The 22,679-nt window shown below is 35.5% G+C and overlaps 1 protein-coding gene across 2 annotated transcripts; it reads right to left on the bottom strand.

Moving 5' to 3' along the window:
• Nucleotides 1–615: 615 nt before the first annotated feature.
• Nucleotides 616–22,642, bottom strand: LOC126183367 (ras-related protein Rab-5C). Of its 2 annotated transcripts, none has more exons than XM_049925299.1 (6): nt 22,456–22,642; nt 21,893–22,064; nt 20,065–20,216; nt 15,663–15,879; nt 10,026–10,183; nt 616–2,208 (listed from the first exon to the last, which is right to left on the bottom strand). In XM_049925299.1, exons 2-5 carry the CDS (start codon nt 22,053–22,055, stop codon nt 10,071–10,073), a joined length of 645 nt encoding a protein of 214 aa, XP_049781256.1. In that variant the 5' UTR covers nt 22,056–22,064; nt 22,456–22,642; the 3' UTR covers nt 616–2,208; nt 10,026–10,070. The 2 variants fall into 2 exon arrangements, with proteins under 2 accessions (XP_049781256.1, XP_049781263.1); XM_049925306.1 differs by lacking the exon at nt 22,456–22,642 and adding an exon at nt 22,162–22,312.
• Between the last annotated feature and the right edge of the window lie 37 nt (nt 22,643–22,679).

Raw genomic sequence — 22,679 nt, 5'->3', positions numbered from 1 at the left:
TGCACAGGCATACGATTCTTGTGGCATGGGTTTGAGTTGGGAGAACCTCTTGCCACAGATCAAATTAACTGAAATTGAGGCTACAGCAGCTCTGTCCACAAATGTAGTTGATGTAAATAGAATTTATTATTTGCTTGATTGACTGTGTGACCACTTTATGGACATGTCAAATGAACATTTGTTCAGTTCTTTGTAAAATAAAGTCACATACTGCAGCACAGATTCAACACTGCTTACCTGACAGAGCCTTTGTGTGCCAAGTAGTTATTTTCTATGTAGAAATCCAGTATGTTTGTTCCTAAATTTCTAGACAAATGGTGTCAAATTTTTGGCAGATTAAACTTTTGTATTTTGTCAAATTGAGAGCATTATAATTCAAGGGTTGTATTTCATACAATACCTCTCAAATCAACAAATGTGTCAACAAGAAGCAAATTCTTGAGTCACAACTTTGTTAAATGAGGGGAAAAAAGTATTTTATATGCAAATTTAAAACTTTTCACATGTAAACTATCTTCAACTGAAAGTTGTGCACTACATTTTGCAACATGCACTTGTTATTTTAGATAAATTTTATGTAACAGCAAGAAAATATTAGTTTAATAACGAAACAAATTTAGAATATACGTATCTTTAATAAGAGAAAAAACAGGTCATACATTTTTACAGTTATGTACACAACTGATAATTGGATCTTAAAAATATATATGTATTGTATATGTGTAGCATCACAATGAATGTTACAGTTACTATCAAATTATATCCAGTACTTAATTACATAGAATCAAATTGACTACAAAAAGCCATCATGAATCAGAACAGTACAAGTTCAATTGCACCTCCACACATTAAAAGTGTAAAAATAAAAATCAGTATGTGACCATTAAAGTCTGTTAAAAAGGTTACTAGTACGACGAGTACTGAAATTTCCTAAGGAATAATTTGAAACTATTTCAGAGATTTCACTATGAGAGGAGTGATTATATGACCTGTTTTCCAGTCACTATGTTGGGGTAGTACATATTTTTAATATTCATCCAGCACAGATGGGGAACACTAATATTCTGAAAAGTAGTAATGCAATGACTTTACAAATTCTGTAAGTTTTCAACCACACCAACATTTTGTTACTGGTCTGACAAGTGGATGGATTTTCACAGCACATTCTGTTTCTCCATTAAGATGATGTAAGGAATGTTAGATCACCTACAAACAAAGTTTGATGGATGACAGGTCAAAGAAAGTTTTAGAACAACCAACTTAGACAAAGAGCTTTATTGCCCTCCCAGTAACTTTTCCAAGTTCACAATTTATGTACAAATAAGATTCTAAATAAACTTAAAATGCTTTTTCTATGGCCAGACAAAAGAATCAACTGCCAACTTGTTTATACAATATCAACTATGAACATTCTTCATAAATATAAGCTATCCACATAATTCTGTACAACATTCTTCCTGCACTTACAGGAAGCAGCATGTTTAAACATTAAACCATTTAGTATAACACTGAGCTCTGGAATCTATATGTAGCCACCATTTTGATACTTTTAAATTATTTAAAGGGCAGAATAAAATTTACATTCACCAGGGCAATACAGTATTTGTACATCTAAATAAATTTCATCTGTAGATATCTATTCTTTATAATATATGTATATATATATATATAGTAAATATGTTAGAAACTCATTTCTGATATATAAGAAAAATGATTGCAATAATTTATCCAAGATACTTTCACATAAAAACTGCACTACAATTTTCTGCATAATAAAATAGGTTTCAAGTAAGTATAATCAATCTGATGAATCAGATAACACAATGGCCAATGAGATACATATGTATTAACATTTGCTTACAAGCTGAAACAATTTTGTTAGAAAATACCAACTGCTACACAGACCCTACAAGCAGACAACACTGGTATTAACATTTTTCCAAATTGCACAGCATTGCAACTGTTCATTTTATATTCACAGTGCTTGAGAAGAGTATATTCTTACAAATGTACACTTCCACATTACCTATAACTGCCAATGTTCATTTATTTTTTATGGGAATCAATTCATAATAGGAGTCCTTTCCACATGTGATGGTTCTCTGTTCTGACTGCCAGGAATGTTTCCAGCCACAGAAATGCCAGATGACCAGACTGGATTAGAGAAGCCAGTTGGATAACCACCTCCCAGCTAACAATGGAACAAACCTGTAATTTATCAATTTTAAAGAAAATTAGATGACAACATACACCAGTAAATGTTTTCTTTGAATTTACGTGCACAGAAATTGTTTGCAAGAAGGTAGGGTGAGAAATTTACAATCTCAAGTTATCAATGGCACAGTGGTTACATTGAAAACAATTTATGTAAGCTGCTTTTCTCAACAAAGATAATGTTGGATTCAGTTTTAAATACACACAAAAACAGCCACCAATAGTTAGCAAAAGAAGTTCAAAAGGAAAGTATGTTGCATGAGAATATTTCAACACAACCTTTCATTGTTCACAGAACAATGAAAGTCTTCTTGTGCTATTGTATAGTTCAGTTTACAGGGGATCCTTACATCTAGATTTGTAGCTTACTTCAACTGAAAACTTAAAATCATTTACATTAGAATTTGTTCAGGTTTAAATTTTATTACCTCTCACTCAGTGCTGTAAACACTTTGCTTTTCTTAGCAGCCACCAAAAGAGAATTACAGCAGCATTGAATTAACTGCTTTATTATATATAACAGGGGTAACCATCTCAACAAAATGGCACAGGACACATGCTCAATAACATTATTTGAAAAGAAATGCTTATTTCAGCCAGATTATCCCTTGAACTAATACGGGGCTTTGAATCTTTGATCTAAGGTAAGTACAATCTAAAATACGGTTGGGCCTGTAAGTTGGCACTTTCTCCCTTATGGAGACATAAGGAGTCATCCTGTACATAGTGTATACAGGACCTCCAAAACATGTTTCTCATCAAGAGCCTACCTTACAATTTGCTGATCTCTGTCTGTATTTTACAGCTTATTCTGTTGAAACAGCATATACAATTAGATCATGCCTTGACAGACCTTTGAATGTGACCAAAAAAAGACTTGTCTGGACATAGCCCTGGAAAAATTATTTGCCTTTATTTTTGTGGAGGGAAGAGAGATGCATTGCTCAGACAGTATGAACAAGCTCTGACTAAATATAGAGACCTCCATCATTTCTTCCAATATAGAAATGAAAATGTTGTATGAACAGTGGGGACCTCAACTGAAGAATATGCTCACCTTGGGTAGGATTCTTGAGATCAGTATGGTTATAGGTGTGTATTTTATCATGAAGGGGCAAGAAAGCTGATATCTAAACTGGACTGGCTTTTAGACCCCTGTACTCAAATACACACGGCAGCTGCACTATCCACAACTACAAACGTTTCCTTGTCGAGGCAAGGGAACTGCCATCAAATATAATGTGATTTACAACAGCAGCAATTAACTTTTTTAGCTTCGCAGACCTGCTGCTATTGCAGCAGCCCACCCCCCTCCCCATCTCCAAAATTATGAATGTAAATAATATTTTATGAACCCCATGTAAACAAACTACTACTACTACTACTACTACTACTACTACTACTACTGTGCCAACCTCTTCATCTCAGAATAGCACTTCCAACATACATCCTCAATTATCTGATGGATGTATTCCAATCTCTGTCTTCCTCTGCAGTTTTTGCCCTCTACAGCTCCCTCTAGTATCATGGAAGTCAGTCCCTTATGTCCTAACATATCTCCTATCATTCTGACCCTTCTCCTTATCAGTGTTTTCCACATATTCCTTTCCTCTCCAGTTCTACACAGAACCACCTCAATCCTCACTATCAATCCACCTAATTTTCAACATTCGTCTGTAGCATCACATCTCAAATGCTTCAATTCTTTTCTGTTCCGGTTTTCCCACAGTCCACGTTTTACTACTGTACAATACTGTGCTCCCAAATGTACATTCTTAGAAATTTATTCCTGCAGTTAAAAATCGATTTTTGTTACTAGTAGGCATCTCTTGGCCAGGAATGCTATTTCTGCGAGTGCTAATCTGCTTTTGATGTCCTTGCTCCCAGCTAGGCGAATTCCTTAACTACTTCTACTCCGTAACCATTAATCCTGATATGTTTCTCGCTGTTCTCATTTCTGCCACTTCTCATTACTCTGATCTTTGTTTTACTCTCAATCCATATTCTGTACTCACTAGAATGTTCACTCCATTGAGCACATCATGTAATTATTCTTCACTTTCATTCAGCATATCAATATCAGTAGCAAATCTTATCACTGATATCCTTTCACTTTTAATTTTAATTCCACTCCCAAACCTTTCCTTTATTTACTTAATTGTTGATTGATTCATTAATTGAAAAGGGTTATGGGACCAAATGGCGAGGTTATCAGTCCCACGATACTGAAGTTGGTTAAAAAAAAAAAAAAAAAAAAAAAAAAAAAAAAAAAAAAAAAAAAAAAAAAAAAAAAGAGGGCCCACTAAAAGTGGACAGATCCAGCCAAGGGAGTCAAATTATAAAACAATGTACATTAAACACACACAGTAAAAGCCATAAAAAGTGAAACCAAATCCAAAAACTGGGAAAAAAAAGGGGGCAGTCATGGTGCTACAGACCGAGAAGACTGGAAAAGAAGTCCCGAACACGACCAACCTGTTCCTACTCCAAATCTAAAGTAGAACAGATTTGAAAATAAAAACTACTTTCACAGTGTAAAGTGAGGACCAGTTCAACCATCTGTGGATCATCTGCTAATATTAAATTTAAGGAATCAGGATGACTATACATAACACAAAGGGCTGAAAGAAGGGGACATTCCACCAATATGTGGGATATCGTCAGTCTGGATCCACCACAACCACATTGTAGGGTGGGTTGTTACGTAGGAGGAAACAGTGGGTGAGCCGGTACGAGCGATGCGTAAACGGCACAAAACAGTAGATTCCTTCCAAGATGAGCAGAAGGAAAAGCTCCAAACTGCACAAAAGTTCTTGATTGTGCGGAGTTTATTACTATGAGCAGCACCACTCCAGATGTCACTCCACTTTTGGGCAAAGAGATTTGACAAACAGGCAGCATGCTCAAGGATGAAGAGAAGGTCATGGATAGCAGAGACCAAAGGGTGACAAGTAGCATCGGTGAACAGCCTGCAGGCTGCTCATTGAGTCTGAATTAAAACACTGTGGAGGGAGGCCCGACAAAAGAAAAATGGAGGTCCATCATTGTTAATCTGAGGACTTCGTTCTTTGTCATCCACTCTTATTCCCTCTTGGCTCTCCCCCTTTAACTCACCCCAATTTTTCTCAAAATTTCAAACATCTTGCACCATTTTACACTGTCCAACACTTTTCAGGTCAACAAAACCTATGAACGTATCTATATCTTTAGTCTTGCTTCCATTACCAACCACAATGTCAATTGCCTCTTGCACCTTTACCTTTCCTAAAACCAAACTGATCATCTAACACAGCCTCAAATTTCTTTTCCATTCCTCTGTATATTATTCTTTTAAGCGATTTGGATGCATGAACTGTTAAGCTGAGTGTGTGATAATTCTCACACTTGTCAGCTCTTGCAGTCTTCAGAATTGTGTGGCTGTCAGATAGTATGTCACCAGACTAACATTCTATGCATCAAAGTGAATAGTCATGTTGTTGCCACTTCCCAATGATTTTAGAAACGGAATGTTTTGTATTCCTCCTTTCTTAAGTCCTCCGCAGCTCTCTTAAATTCTGATTCTAATACTGGATCCCTGTCTCTTCTAAATCAAATCTTGTTTCTTCTTATATCACATCAGATAAATCTTTCTCCTCTTAGAGGCCTTCAATGTACTCTTTCCACCTATTCACTCTCTTCTACATTTAATAGTGGAATTCCTGTTGCACTCAATGTTAGCACCCTTGCTTCAATTTCACGAAGTGGTGTTTTGACTTTCGCATATGCTGAATCAGTCTTTGACTGATTACATAATAGTATTTTTTTACATTTATGATCACATTGCTTTAATTTTATACTCTAAGTCAACAGTATAAAAATGTAATAAAACTATTCCTATTATTTTATGTTGCTTCATTTATAGCAGACACGTACGTATGTGGTGTACATATGAGCAATTTACAAGTTCCAACTTTACATGTACCTACTCTGATTTGGTCTCTAACTCCGAGCACATTTGTACATTTATATGGAGACTTTTTTAAAAGTTGTGCTTTCACCAGTATAAAGAGGTTTTTCTGATTGCACAACTTCAGTTAAGTTTCAAATGCAAAGTATGCATTTAGTCCTTTTCTTTTAGTGTACAGTCAACTGTGAAACTTTAGTTTTTATGTGAAATGGATACATTAGTTTTTTCACAAAGTGCTCCACCTACTTCCAGCAACTGTTGGCAGAAAGATAAGGTTTACAATGACAGTTATTTAACTTAGTGTTGTATCCCTTTAGATAGAAAGCAACTGTAAATTGTTTGCTTTCAAGTTCTCTTTGAAGAAAGCACAAAGCCATCAAAATTAATTCAACACTTTGATATCAAACAATCAGTTCTTAAAAATGAACCCTTGTAATTTTTCAGAAGTAAATTTACATACTTTGAGAAATTAAAATTATGTTTAAGTCATGCCATACTAATGGCAGTGGAGGTGAAGCATCTTATCTCTTAGCATTGAGAGCAGCTAAGACATCCAAACCCAATGCAGTTACTGAAAACCTAACATTGCCTGCAGCAACTTATATGGTCAGTGTTTCAATAGGCATGGAAGAAGCAAAAAAATTGAAAAATTCTTCTTTCTAACACCAATATCAGGCTGAATTGATAAAATGGCTGAAGGTGTTCATGATTGGATAATTTACCAGGTTAGTTCATGGGAATTCTTCCATTTGATGAATCAATGGATGCAGCAAACTTATCATTGTTATGTTTTGTGAGGTATGAACATGATATGGACACACAATTTGTTGTTTTGTAAAATAATACTGAGTCATGTAAAATGACAATGTGGGATTTTCATGAAGCTAGTAGGAACTGTACTAACAGGCTGGACAAAGTTCTTCCATGTGTAGTGTTGTTGGAAAAGCACTAACAGGAAAGAACAGCTAATTAATGAAAATAAGTGTCTTATACCACAGGTGGAATGGATAGGCTGGTTTCTTCAAAGACATGATCCTGTAACAAAAAAATAGGCCAAAAATCTCCATGTAATTGTTAGTGAAGCTATAAAAATAGTAAATTTTATTTAAAAAGCTAAATGTCACAGAATATGCTGTTTGTGAAATTATGCAATTAAATGGGAGAAAATAAATCACTTCTTTTCCATATAAAAGATGCGTTAACCCTGATATTTGAAGTGTGAAATGAATTGCGAACATTTTTTTCCTAGGCTAAACAAATGCTGTTCTTGACATTTTTACAGTGATTATCATTTTCACTTAGCTAATTTATTTTACCATTTAAATGACTAATGTGAATTTATGAGGAAATGATGGAAACTTAGTGACAATTCATGCTTTCATTAATAAGCTTAATACCTGGATTATTGACCTTCAAACCATAAATTTGAACATATTCCCCTTCAGATTATATTGAGAAAAATTGGAAGACATTTACTCATCACAGTTTAGATCACACAACAACTTATCTGCATAAGCTAAAAACTCAGCTGGCAGAAAATTTTGCAGAAGACAAAAATGATTTTTTGCAGCTGTGTTCTGAATCCATTTAGTGGAAGTGTTGCTGCTGCTGCTGCTGCTAAGTTACCAGTTAAGATTCATGACCAGCTCATGAAAATGTCTGGTAACAGAATGCTCTAACTTCAATTTAGATCTTCAGATGTAAATAAGTTCTGGCTTTCTTGTCTAAATGACAAAGGGAATTTAATCACTGAAGCATTTAAAATTTTAATCACTTTTGCCACTTCACTGTCTAGGGTTTTTCATCTATATTTGCACTAACAGCCAAATAAGGAACCTCCTCATTCAATTTGCTTTTGGTTCTTCCTAGTGGTCAAAATCTCTCTTCACATGGAGAGGGTTTCATGTTTGTATCTCCTCATGTTGTTGGCATTTTTATCACTTAAATCTTTATTGAAGTGATATTTTTATTCAATTAATTGGTATAATTTTTATTTCTGATATTTTAACAGTTTACTAATACTTTATCATTTTAATCATCTTATTAACTTTTTCATTTACACTTCTTCCTATCACTATTTAAATCTTTGCCCATGTGATTTCAATTATTTCTGTGTATTAACTTTTTTTTCATTTATTCTGTTTTATCATTTTATACTTTCTTTCAAGTCACTTCCTTAGATTTATTCTTCATTATACTTGCAATTTTTTTTCAGTTCATTTAATCATATGTTTTTTGTCCATAGTGTAACATGAATTTTTGTTTTCATGGTTTTGTGACACCAGGAAATTTGCTTGTAATAATGAAAATACATCTGACAGCATTGCATTTGCAACCTAAACAGGCTACTTCATTCTGTTCTTTTAAACAATGAAACTGCATTTTGAATAAATATTACAGATAAATAAAAATTAAAACTTCCACAGAGCTTTCAAATAAAACAGAATAAGAGGAAGAAAAACAGAAAATAAAGTGAATACAATGATAAAAGTGACATGCCAATGGATTAAAAATAAAGTTTCATGTAAACAAATTAACTGATTAAAAAATACTGAGTCATTTCACTAAAGCTTGAAACAAATTTCAAAGAATCTGGTTCAAGTCAAACTCTTAACTTTCTACACAATAGGAATGCCTCTAATACTACACTTTGCCCCCACTGTGTAATGCTTAAGCCTCTAGAAAATGATTTTTCATCAATTACTCACAATTGAGGGTCCACACTGACAAATGGCTCCAGATGTGATACCGGGGACAACACATACCACTGTACATATGTTTTCAAAAAGTCAATCCCACCCGTGGGGGACCTCTCATTAGACATTATCCTATGCGATAACTAATGTCTTATCAAAATTAAAATTCTGACGGTTGGTAGGTTTTTGCGTCACATTTATCTTTCAGCACCTGCAGTAACAATCTAATCTAATACCTATTGTTTGAACATTTGCTGTTACCATATGAGATGTCCTGTGAATTCTCTATGCCACCCCCACTAATTCAGACTCAATTATTTTCTCCCCAACAATCTTTTACTAAAACAATTTACATAATTTTCACACTGTTTTTTATTGACCTGAAAGGATGTTGGTTCAATGGTTACTCTGTTTGGCAGGTCATACGTATATTTTCAGGCATCCTTGACACTGACTAGACTTAAGGCTATTGCCTTTAATTGTACTGATTAAAATGTTCATAGAAATATCAAGACAATAGTCACTCCAAGTCACTTTGATAATCGTTAGGCTGATTATCAAAGACTTTTTATATTTCCAGTGCACCAGTATCTGTTCCAGGAGCACTGAGCCTACACAATGAACGAAGTGCTTCTCAAGATCCTTTCAGTAACATACTTCTACAGAATTATTTTTGAATCTTTACATGCAATAGTGTCACCTCTAAATACAAGTTTAATCTCCTGGAACAAAAGCTTGATATGTTGTACTGTAAAACATTTTTCAGATTAATCTAGATTATATAGAAATTAAACTGTAAATATTATTGTCATCAATGACACTTTTAAAAGAAAATGTTTGCAGTAGAAGAAGCCATCCTATCTGATTACTGAACTTCTCCTCTTTGGCTTCATGAACTTATTGTGTGTCCTATTGGGAAAAGGGAGGGTTGAGAAATCTCTGCATGCATCATGCTTTGTCAGGGGTTGGGCCTTTTTTACTGTCAAGACAAAAAATTTACAAATAAATATAGTGGTTAAGCACTGATTAAATGAAGTATGTCTTATTCCCAGGAAAACTCATGAAAATTAAAAGTTTCTGCTACATTTTAATTAAAGAGTTGAGGTATTCACATGGAAGGTAAATTTAGCTTGCAGATAGCTTTTAGACAAGAATAACAAAAAACTTACTTGACTTGAATAAGATGAAAAACTGTAAGTGAGAGGTGGAATGGATCACTTGCAGCAATTTCCAGGTGCTTTCTGCTGCCCTTCTGACTCCACAAGTCTGCGCCCTTGTCCACTAGTGCCTGCACCTGTTACTTGCTCATTCTTTGGAAGTTTCTTGGCTGCAAGAAAGTGAAACATTACATAACAGAAATAAGCAAGGATAAGATAATCACGAAAATAAATTTTAGGCAGAATTTCCATTAAAGGAGATACCCTACCAAAGTTCTAGAATAATACTTTCTAAACTAATTGTTACAAATGCATGAAAACTTTACTTGTTTGAGTTTTTACCAAAACTTTACTGACTGCTTAAAAAAGAAGGTACACATAATTGAACTCCATTTGACCTTCCTAAAGTTCTTTTGAAATGACTGTTAAACAGCTCTTTACACATTTAAAGGCTGAAATGATTCAGAGCCAAATAATTGACATAGCATTGAAAAACCTACAGAAACTTACCTTTTGACATAAATTTAAGTATTGTCAAATGTGCATATTCTCTTAAGATTTTGAATGAATCAACAAGCAAGCTGAAATACACAGAAGTATGGAGAAGTGTGCCAACAACTGGAATGCAGAAAGAAAAGGAGAGGAAGCTGTCACACAAACTGCTCTAACGTAGAATTATATTGCAATATGACTGACTTGCCTAACATATTTCTAATTATTTTCCATGTCACATGCTTTGGGTAGGGCATCCATATCAACTTTTTCCAAGTGTATCACTATTTTTTTGTTCATTTCATGTACAACTGGTGAAAGATACATCTTATTAGGTACCAAATGTCTCCAAACTGGAGTGACAAAAGTGCCATCACTATGTCCGGACATAATAGCACTGCTTACAAGTAAATCTATTTAATACTTATTTCTCCCCTCTCACTTAAAGCTAATGGCTCATAAAAATAGTTTTACAATAAGGCTAACTAACACAAAGCATATCTGTTGGACAATTATGTATTCCTACTGTGTATAAAATATGAATGCAAATAATTTGTTTACAAATAAGCCCATTTCAAGGGCTAACTTCCAAAATGAATCTCATGCCATGTGTGTAATTGACTATTTACCACAGTAAACCATATTTCATTGTTGCTGGCTACAGGTGCTCGAAGTACAGCAGAACTACTTTGAAACTTAACCCACATTTTAGAGGATGTTTCATTACAATCAATGTATTCCCTCTTGCAACAAAAACTATTCCAATACTCCTTATAATCAAGTCACTGTTTTTGCCTCTGTCTTCATCTGTTAAGAAGTAGGAAGGTAAATACCCCGATCACCTTAATGTAGTTTTCTACTGTTCTCTATAGACCTGACTAAATTATTTTATTGCAAATTTCTGGTTACCAACAACCCTACACGAATGAAGTGTTAATCTGGCTAATCTTATTTCACGACCTTGCTTTAAGATGATGTATTAACTGTGTTATAAAGTTACAGCCATTATTATGACGAGAGTTAACTACAAGTGAGGGGAAAAGTAACAACCAACTCTAAGACTAGCCTTCATACCAATGTTATGAAGACTGAGGCTAAAGTTGCATATTTGATCCCCCTGAAATCTTGCTTGTGGTGACAGACTGATCTGTAGCACAGCCTTAGGTCCACTTTACGTTGGAAAGAGATAATTCACTAGTAGCAAAGCCTAATGATCATGTCCACATCACACAGAAAAATGCAGCTGTGGTCCAATACATAACTTTTACACTGTATTTATCATGTCTATAGTACAATCAGTATTTTGATCAGCAGAACAAATTGCTTAACATTTCATGTTAGATTTGTGTTCTCCTACTAACATTTACAGTTTTACATGAACCGTGGATCTTGCCGTTGGTGGGGAGGCTTGCATGCCTCAGCGATACAGATAGCTGTACCATAGGTGCAACCACAACGGAGGGGTATCTGTTGAGAGGCCAGACAAACGTGTGGTTCCTGAAGAGGGCAGCAGCCATTTCAGTAGTTGCAGGGGCAACAGTCTGGATGATTGACTGATCGGGCCTTGCAACACTAACCAAAACTGCCTTGCTGTGCTGGTACTGCGAATGGCTGAAAGCAAGGGGAAACTACAGCCGTAGTTTTTCCCGAGGGCATGCAGCTTTACTGTATGGTTAAATGATGATGGCGTCCTCTTGGGTAAAATATTCCGGAGGTAAAATAGTCCCCCATTCGGATCTCCAGGCGAGGACTACTCAAGAGGATGTTGTTATCAGGAGAAAGAAAACTGGTGTTTTACGGCGTCTGAGCATGGAATGTCAGATCCCTTAAACAAGTAGGTACGTTACAAAGTTTAGAAAGGGAAATGGATAGGTTAAAGTTAGATATAGTGGGAATTAGTGAAGTTTGGTGGCAGGAGGAACAAGACTTTTGGTCAGGTGAATACAGGGTTAAAAATACAAAATCAAATAGGGGTAATGCAGGAGTAGGTTTAATAATGAATAGGAAAATAGGAATGCGGGTAAGCTATTACAAACAGCATAGTGAACGCATTATAGTGGCCAAGATAGACACAAAGCCCAAGCCTACTACAGTAGTACAAATTTATATGCCAACTAGCTCTGCAGACGATGAAATTGATGGAAAGTATGATGAGAAAAGAAATTATTCAGGTAGTGAAGGGGGACGAAAATTTAATAGTCATGGGTGACTGGAATTCGATAGTAGGAAAAGGGAGAGAAGGAAATGTAGTAGGTGAATATAGATTGCGGATAAGAAATGAAAGAGGAAGCCACCTGGTAGAATTTTGCACAGAGCACAACTTAATCATAGCTAACACTTGGTTCAAGAATCCTAAAAGAAAGCTGTACACATGGAAGAAGCCTGGAGATACTGACAGGTTTCAGATAGATTTATATAATGGTAAGACAGATTTAGGAACCAGGTTTTAAATTGTAAGACATTTCCAGGGGCTGATGTGGTCTCTGACCACAATCTATTGGTCATGAACTGCAGATTAAAACTGAAGAAACTGCAAGAAGGTGGGAATTTAAGGAGATGGGACATGGATAAACTGACTAAACCAGAAGTTGTACAGAGTTTCAGGGCAAGCATTAAGGAATGATTGATAGAAGAAAGAAATACAGTAGAAGAATAATTGGTAGGTTTGAGGGATGAAATAGTGAAGGCAGCAGAGGATCAAGTAGGTAAAAAGACAAGGGCTAGTAGAAATCCTTGGGTAACAGAAGAAATATTGAATTTCATTGAAGAAAGAAGGGAAAGCAGAAAGATGGAAGGAGTATATAGAGGGTCTATATAGAGGTGATGTTCTTGAGGACAATATTATGGAAATGGAAGAGGAGGTAGATGAAGATGAAATGGGAGATACGATACTGCGTGAAGAGTTTGACAGAGCATTTTAAGACCCGAGTCGAAGCAAGGCCCCAGGATTAGACAACCTTCCATTATAACTACTGACAGCCTTGGGAGAGCCATTCCTGACAAAACTACCATCTGGTGAGCAAGATGTACAAGACAGGCAAAATACCCTCAGACTTCAAGAAGGATATAATAGTTCCAATCCCAAAGAAATCAGGTGTTGACAGATGTGAAAATTACGGAACTATCAGTTTAATAATCCACAGCTGTAAAATACTAACATGAATTCTTTACAGACAAGTGGAAAACTGGTAGAAGCTGACCTCCGGGAAGATCAGTTTGGATTCCGTAGAAATGTTGGAACACATGAGGCAATACTGACCCTACGACTTATCTTAGAAAATAGATTAAGGAAAGGCAAACCTACATTTCTAGCATTTGTAGACTTAGAGAAAGCTTTTGACAATGTTGACTGGAATACTCTCTTTCAAATTCTGAAGATGGCAGGGGTAAAATACAGGGAGTGAAAGGCTATTTACAATTTGTACAGAAACCAGATGGCAGTTATAAGAGTTGAGGAGCATGAAAGGGAAGCAGTGGTTGGGAAGGGAGTGAGACAGGGTTGTAGCCTGTCCCCGATGTTAATCTGTATATTGAGCAAGCAGTAAAGGAAACAAAAAGTAAAGTTCGGAGTAGGTATTAAAATTAATGGAGAAGAAATAAAAACTTTGAGGTTAGCCGATGACTTTGTAATTCTGTCAGAGACAGCAAAGGACTTGAAAGAGCAGTTGAACGGAATGGACAGTGTCTTGAAAGGAGGGTATAAGATGAACATCAACAAAAGCAAAACGAGGATAATGGAATGTAGTCGAATTAAGTTGGGTGATGCCGAGGGAATACATTAGGAAATGAGACACTTCAAGTAGTAAAGGAGTTTTGCTATTTGGGGAGCAAAAAGCGTTTCTGAAGAAGAGAAATTTGTTAACATCGAGTATTGATTTAAGTGTCAGGAAGTCGTTTCTGTAAGTATGGAGAGTAGCCATGTATGGAAGTGAAACGTGGACGATAAACAATTTAGACAAGAAGAGAATAAAAGCTTTCGAAATGTGGTGCTACAGAAGAATGGTGAAGATTAGATGGGTAGATCACATAACTAATGAGAAGGTATTGAATAGGATTGGGGAGAAGAGGAGTTTGTGGTGCAACTTGCCTAGAAGAAAGGATCGGTTGGTAGGACATGTTCTGAGGCATCAAGGGATCACCAATTTAGTACTGGAGGGCAGCTTGGAGGGTAAAAATCTTAGAGGGAGACCAAGAGATGAATACACCAAGCAGATTCAGAAGGATGTAGGTTGCAGTAGGTACTGGGAGATGAAGCTTGCACAGGATAGAGTAGCATGGAGAGCTGCATCGAACCAGTCTCTGGACTGAAGACCCGAACAACAACATTTTTTGTTGCGTATCCTGATAACATGATGGCCAATGAGTACAAACATTCTACCACAAAATGCCTGCACAGGAAGAATCTTAGTAAGACCACTGACCTCACTGAAAGTAAACAACTCAGCACATTTCTCTGTACTTTCAACAATAAGTGAGCTTTCATGTTCAATTTACAGTATATTTTCCACTTCTATCCTTGACACAATCATAGTGGACCAATATGTATGACAAGTTCAGCACCATTTTTTTTTATGTTCATTTGCAAAGCTTTCCTCAGCAACTTTATTAAATTTGTATCTAATGTGGTATTTGTGTTCTGATCAAAGTTGTGAAACTGTAAATGCATGCTAACCAATTTAACATCGTTAATTTCCAAGAGCAACACAATAAAATGGCAAAATACCTTATTGTGTGGCCCAAGTTCAGTCTTTCGTTTTCATTACTTGTCTATGTATTGATCATATTTTGTGAGCTAATTTACAAAATAGCTTCAGAGCACTCTAATGTGAGTACATTTAACATAATTTCTAATGTTCTTTTAAGTCCAATGCTAATGGTATACCGTTTTGCATTTTAATGTTTCAGTTTTATTCAATTTTTTCTATCTCAATATCTGATTTAGCTGCTTCTATATTACTTCAGTGTTTTCAATTCAAAGCTCCAGTAATTAAACAGTTATCAATATGCAAATAGCCAACAGAATTTAAAAACCTGTCACAAATGTAATAAGGTGCAAGGTACAACAGGAAGGTTTAAACAAATTGTAAATGCAATTAATTTATGAGTAAAATTGTGCACACCTGACGGTAAAGGCAGGCATGTACTGTGTTGACTCACCAATTGCTAGGAAGATCTCATTCACATTCATTGCAGTCTTAGCAGATGTTTCCATGAACAAAAGGCCATTTTCTTCTGCATATCCTTGCGCATCGTCATGTTCCACCACTCTCTTGTTAGCAAGGTCAGACTTGTTTCCAGCCAAAGCAATCACAATATTTGGTGATGCTTGTCTCTGAAGCTCTTTCACCCACGTTTTTGCTCTTGCAAATGTATCCTATATAACATTATGCAATTTCAAAAATTTATAGCTAATCAATAATCATGATCAAACAGTTTTAAGTGATTTTTCACAAAAATAATGTACCAATTTTTAAAAATCACTGAAGACTGTCTCAGAGTGTACTTACCTTTATTTCAAAAGGAGAATATGTTAGGGACATAGTGCACATTAACAATTTTTGTGTGAATGCAGAACATGAAAAAAATGTTCCACAGAAAAAATTATTAAGGATGTAACTTCTGGTAATATGCGAAGTTGATACACTGAGAATAAGTAAAGAGACAATGAAAAGAAGTTGGCCACTGTAATGGGTGAAAGTTTACATGGATTTAACACAATTTCCAATTTACTACTCATCTGAAGTCAAAATAGTTAAAATGAGATGCAGGAAAAAAAAAAGTTACACACTTTAGCATACAAATCCTACTTAAAAAAAAAATCACAAAAAGAAAAGTTGCCACTCGCCATGTAGTAGAGATACTGAGTCGCAGAGATAGGCACAACAAAAAGTAAGTCTCAAATATAAGCTTTTGGCCAATAAGGCCTTTGTCAAAAGTAGACTGCGCGCGCATGCACACGCATGCACACACACACACACACACACACACGTGATTACAGCCTCTGGCCAGAGGCTGTAGTCATATGTGCGAGATTCATTTGCACACACACACACACACACACACACACACACACACACACACACACACACACACGTGTGTATATTTTCGACAAAGTCCTCATTGGCTGAAAGCTTATATCGCAACAGTCTTTCTTGTTCCTATCTGCAACTCAGCATCTCCACTATATGGCGAGTGGCAACTTTCTTTTTCATGATCTTTATCATTCATCCTGGATTTTCTATTGTTTAATTACAACTCATTTTTGAAATGAACACTTCACTTCAAGCTGGTAGTTTTTATAGCTGGCTGGCACAGAAATGCAAAGTATCATTCTAATTGTTCTAGCAAGGCAATTATGTTAAGTTTTCCACGAAACTAGGCTTTTATTATATTTAAAAGATACATGATCACATAAACAACTTCCAGGTTAGTATACTTTGAAGCAACCTGCAAAACTAAGTCTTACAACTGGTCTTTCTGTAAATTTGCAGCCATTCGGTTACAAGGAAAAGCCTTAAATTTGTGCATGTTTACCTTTCAGTGGCTTGGTGAACAGTAAAAACATTGTTCACTGTAGTAGTCTTACACCACTTTTTTTTCCACAAAGTTTGTGGCTAACAATTTCAAGTTTTCTCAGTTTGTGCTAATCTTAATTGTGCGAGAGCACACATACACCTGCACTTAGCCGATTTTGTACTGCTGACCATCTACACATGGCAGATTAATACATTGTCACTTTTTATATTTTCCATCATTTGGTAGTTTTTTCTACATTCTTGCAATGCGGTTCATTTAAGTAAAATGACTGTTGTCCCAAACGAGTTTCACTTTGTTGTGAAGAATCTTCAGTGACCCATAATATGTATTTTGTATGTAATTGTGTAGTATACTAGTTACAGATAAAATATTACAAAGTTTTTCTTTTTTGTAGCTTCTATTTCGTGATATTAAATTACAATTTGTTTCTAATTACAATTTTTAAGTAGAATAAAGAGCCAACAATAAACTAATGTAATAACAAACCCGTAATTATATAACAGTTATACAAAAACATGTATCACATACCACTGAAGACTCTTCACAAATAAGATTTTTAATGCATATGGCACTTCATTTAGTTACATTAATTAATCGCATCCCAAGGATGGGTTTTTACATGCAGGATTTAAACTGGCAACTACACAGTTGGCTTCCTGCCAATGCAGACACTAATAGGTTACTAGTATACACTCTAGTTCCTGGTTTAAGTCTTAATGACTAGATGCTCAGGTTGTCGTTTAGACACCGCAAGGTGTGTTTTCTACTTATTTACATTTAGATGACTAACTGAATGTTTGTTAATAATCACAGTTTAATGAAAGAAAAAGCACCTGCAGTAGCAATTGCATCTTCCAAGAAATAACAAAAGCACTAATTAGCTATTCTTAAACATTCCACCATACAGGAAGTTAACTTTGTAAAATTATGACAAAGTTTTAGTCATTGACTAATAGTGAATATATGCTTTAGATGAATTCAGCCGAATGACTTTACCACAGTTTAGTTGGACCTTAGCTGTCCAAACGCAAAGCTACACAACAGAAAAAATTATTACATAGCAGTTATGATGCCTAGCTTTATTCTTAGTGAACCCACATAATTGTTAATTATGATTTACTTTTTCTTGAAGCTGTTATCTTCATGTTACCCCTACACACTAATTCTGAAAATGGTGTATTCATGTTATTACACTGTCATGGGAGTGACGAGTATTGGAGCTGTAACCTTACTGAGTTACAAACTACTTTGCCTGGTAAGAGCTTTGGTTAGAGAGAGAGAGAGAGAGAGAGAGAGAGAGAGAGAGAGAGAGAGAGAGAGAGAGAGAGAGAGATCATTTATTTATCTGAATGCCAAGCAAGTCTTAAGATAATAAGCCTTAAGCACAAAACTTTACAGAATATATTAAATGCACGCAAATGAACAATCAGAACAGCAAGCTATGCTGAAAATGACATGGCAGGGAGTATTTCACAAGATATCCAGTAAAATAAACAAGTATGGTTAAAGTATAAATCCTGGTGACAATGTCAAAGATGGTTTCATCAGAGCGAAGTCTGTTTCAGTAGCTATTCTGAGACTGCACAGCTTACATGACATCTGAATGCAGCTGACTGAAGGTAAGATTAATCTGCTAAACTAATTTTCATGTCACATGTGTATTAACTAATGAGTTAATGAACACATCTTGTTCATTGGGAGGGGGGGGGGGCAGTATTTTAACTCCCCATGAAGAGATGCAAACTTCTTTCACAATGATTTTACAGATTAACAGTTCCACTACGCCTAAAAGGTCAAAGCATTTAGGAAGCAAATTTTTCATTATATCAATAATCACATTTGAAGAAATAACCTCCATATGGTTTACAGACAGCATTATATAACCCCCTGTTAAGGCTGAAACCTGCGAAGTGCTAAGCAAATTACAATACGAGGGCCTTCTCCAGAATATGTATTTAAAAATACCCATGCTGGCAATGTGCACAACACTTTGTTGAAGTATTTGCACAATTTTGCCATTCCGAAAATTAAATGTTTTTAGCAATGGCATGTGTTCAGAATTATGAAGGAGAGAAAATCAATGAATCATTTAAATTTAGTGAACAAAAGTCAAGCCAGAATTTTAGCATACGTGTCATCAGAGAATGCTATTTATTACATCACCTGGCATACAATTTACATGGATTTCATGCTGATATCAGCCATTTCATTTCTGTAGTAATCTGCTAGAAAATTTGCTGTTTTTGTTTAGCAATAAGATTTCTGGGGCACACACAGTCAAATAAATATCAAAAAGTTCACATAAACAATCAAATTCTCATACTACATACCTACAAGTTATGAGAATATACAATGTCAGCTACATTTTTAACATGTTTTAGAGAAGCATGTTAATTGAACAGTATCCCATATAAACATATTTCACTACATTTTGGCTCTATGCAAAGCATCTATTGGCGTGGAAAATTTGCAGTAGGGTTTAATATTTGTTCTTCAGTGTCTAGTTATGTTTCTGGAATACTAATTTGAAGTTTAGACATTCATGGGAGAAAATCTCAAATTAAGAAAGTCAGCTATACATAGAAGGGATAAAGAGAAATGTCAATATGAGCCGTCAACTTCAATCAGTGACATAGGAAACATCCAACAAGCTCCGTAAACAGTACGGTGACTAATGTGATTAGCACTTTTTCAAGCAGGCTAAGCTATATCAGTGCCACCCCAACTTGTTTCCCTTACTTCCCACCCACATTAGCTGGCTTCAACTAACAACAAAACTGAATATATGTACTGAAAGGTGACTTTATAGCAGCCATTAACATCATATAACTGGCCAAAGCTGACAACCTATCTAACATTTCTTTTGACCCCAGAGGAGATGTTAGTGAAGCAGGTCCGCAATAGATTTCACCACACATTCATGTTGAGGCTTACTGCAAATGTTATTACAAAGTTAAACTTCAAAACAAATCTTTCCAACGTGACTACAGTTTGTCTGCCAATACTTTATAGCAGATCTTACCTGGTTTGTTATATCATAAACAACAATTGCAGCCTGTGCACCTCTGTAATACATGGGTGCTAAACTGTGGTATCTCTCCTGACCAGCTGTATCCCATATCTCAAATTTCACTGTCGTGTCTTCCAGACAAACAGTCTGTGTTAGAAATGCAGCTGTAAATTTATTAAAAATGTTTTAGCAGAATAATGTGTTGCAGTACATACTGTTATAAACACTATTATTGTATTATTAAAAAATTACCGTCTTCACAGTAATTCTATAGATCTTTCATTGGATGCTTACATAAAAACTATTCTTTTACAGTCTTTGCATTATGAGTACACTTTAGTAGAATTTTTCCTTATTTGTAGGAACATTTACATATTAGAAGAATTATTACATCATTCCTCTCAATGTAGCAACCTGGGTGCAGAAGAGTATATTGTCAACTATGGCAATCAGTTTAATAATCTACAAAACATCAATTTTTATTAGTAGTCATTTTGGTATTAGTCCATCTTCAAATTAACACTAACAAATATTTTTCTAATTTCGTTATTCAGGTCTCTAGCATTTGCAAATGCTTATGGTAAAGATATGTATAAACTGGTATTTGATTCCTGACAATCTTATTTTGGAGCTGAGTGTGAAATATTTTAAAAAATTCTCTGCTTGAGTAGCTGTAATTGACTCCACTGATTATCAGATTAAATATAAATTTCAACTAGAACCTGGAAAGTTAAAATAAATCTCATCTTCCAGAGAGAGAGAGAGAGAGAGAGAGAGAGAGAGAGAGAGAGAGAGAGAGAGAGAGAGACCCCTCATAGAAGTACTTGCCACAAAAGGATGCAAGTTTGCAGGTTCTAAGTGTGGGCCAGCATAGTTTTAATCTGCATGGAAGTTTGGTATGTTATTTTAACCATTTTCAAGTGGTTTTAATTAAAATGTATGCAAACATAATGCACAGTTACTGAAGTCTATTACACAACTACAACCATTAACCCTTAAAAGCAATTTACACTTTGATAAGCAAAGGACATATTATTTGATTTTGTTGACACAGCTTGAACTTAGGGCCTAACCCACCTGCAACAGATTCGTCTCAATTCACAACAGACCAACGAATTATGTCTGTTTCCATTCTATTCAATGATAATTACAAACTATTACTTTTTGCAATCTTTCACCTTATACAGTATGTTAAGTTCCACAGAACATTTCCTTTGCTACTTCATGTACAAATAACTATAGTATGATTTGCGCTAACAGATTTTGATTTACATCATTTCCCTATACATGTCATTTTTGCATTTGTTTACTTTCGTAAAATTTTCAATAGGCTTAGCCTGTGAAAAAATATTCATGGTACCTCATATTCCAGCAGCATAGACGTAATCAATGTCAATGCTATGTTGGCATTTATCCACGGAAAATCTGCAGGTAATAAGTTTTTAGATACCCTAGATCTCTCTTATAGCACTGTTCGAAAGGGTATGTTTTAAATTTCTTTTCATCCAACTACCTTAGCTAATCTGAGTAATTTGTTCCCGCAAAGCATTAATTATTTCTCAGGAATATCCTGAAAATACCTAACTGTCGGCAAAGTTATTTCTTGCCCTATGTTTTTTAAAATTACGTTCCTTTATTTCTCTATGCATCAAACGCGTCACTCATGACAGGTCAGACAGTACACAATGAGTAGCGTCATCACAATACAGTCAAAGAATTAAAAAAGCTACCTCCATATCGCTAAAATTTGTCCCAGAACAATTTAACAGTACTAATTAGATACAAACTATACGTGAACTTACGAAGTCTCAAGGCGACACGTTTCTCGATGCTGACTCACCTCCTATTGTGCTTTCCTGATATTCGTGGAATTGCCCTTTAACAAACCTGAGGACTAAACTCGATTTGCCAACAGCAGATTCACCAAGAAGAACAAGTTTAAATTGACAGACCTTTCCTTGCGTTGATCCATTTGGCCTCTGGGCCCCACCGCGACTGGCCATGACAGAGCCCTGCAACAAAACGATACCGATTAGTTCTATCTCAAAAGAATTTTCCATTCCATCAAACTTGTCAGCTCCTAACTGTCACGTTGTCTATATCCCTCACGTGTTTTCGTCCTACGGTTGGCGTTAGGCAAAATTAAAGTGGCTGACGTTTACTCCGTAAGTGAAAACAATCAGCTGACACCACTGAAGTTTAGCCATACTCCTGCAGAGAGCATACTATTCTGACAGCTGAAAGCGGTACAAATTTTCGATTGCTACAAAGACTAGGTCCAGCAAATCAACTAGGGTAGAGATAAAGAATAAAAATTTAAATACAGTATCTGAACAATAAATAAGTCTCTGATACTGACAATATATATCTAAGAAATTTTTTTTCCTAAGAGGAGCAACCTACCTTTCAAACTACACACAATGTCCACTGATCGATTATAATACACCACAAAACGGAGATTCAGAGCCGATACGATGGAATGCCAAAACAAACTACACAACCAACAACTAATTAGCCACTAAGACTGCTGAATATATGGTTGAGCATGGGCGACTTTCTCACAGCCCTATCGCACCTTCCAGCATCGAAACACCCCCTACCATAGCCACATCACAAAAGTGAACTAC

The sequence above is a fragment of the Schistocerca cancellata genome, chromosome 1 (assembly GCF_023864275.1).
Source record: "Schistocerca cancellata isolate TAMUIC-IGC-003103 chromosome 1, iqSchCanc2.1, whole genome shotgun sequence".
NCBI classification, from domain to species: Eukaryota; Metazoa; Arthropoda; class Insecta; order Orthoptera; family Acrididae; genus Schistocerca; species Schistocerca cancellata.
The sequence above is the reverse complement of the archived record's forward strand: the minus strand, read 5'-3'. Positions and strand labels throughout refer to the sequence as shown.

Coding starts and splice junctions, on each gene's coding strand:
- LOC126183367 (XM_049925299.1), bottom strand. CDS start 22,055: ATGGCCAGTCGCGGTGGGGCCCAGAGGCCAAATGGATCAACGCAAGGA. Junction 20,217..21,892: donor TCAGGAAAGCACAATAGGAG/GTGAGTCAGCAT, acceptor ATAAATTTACAG/CTGCATTTCTAACACAGACT. Junction 15,880..20,064: donor TTTATGATATAACAAACCAG/GTAAGATCTGCT, acceptor AATGTTATATAG/GATACATTTGCAAGAGCAAA.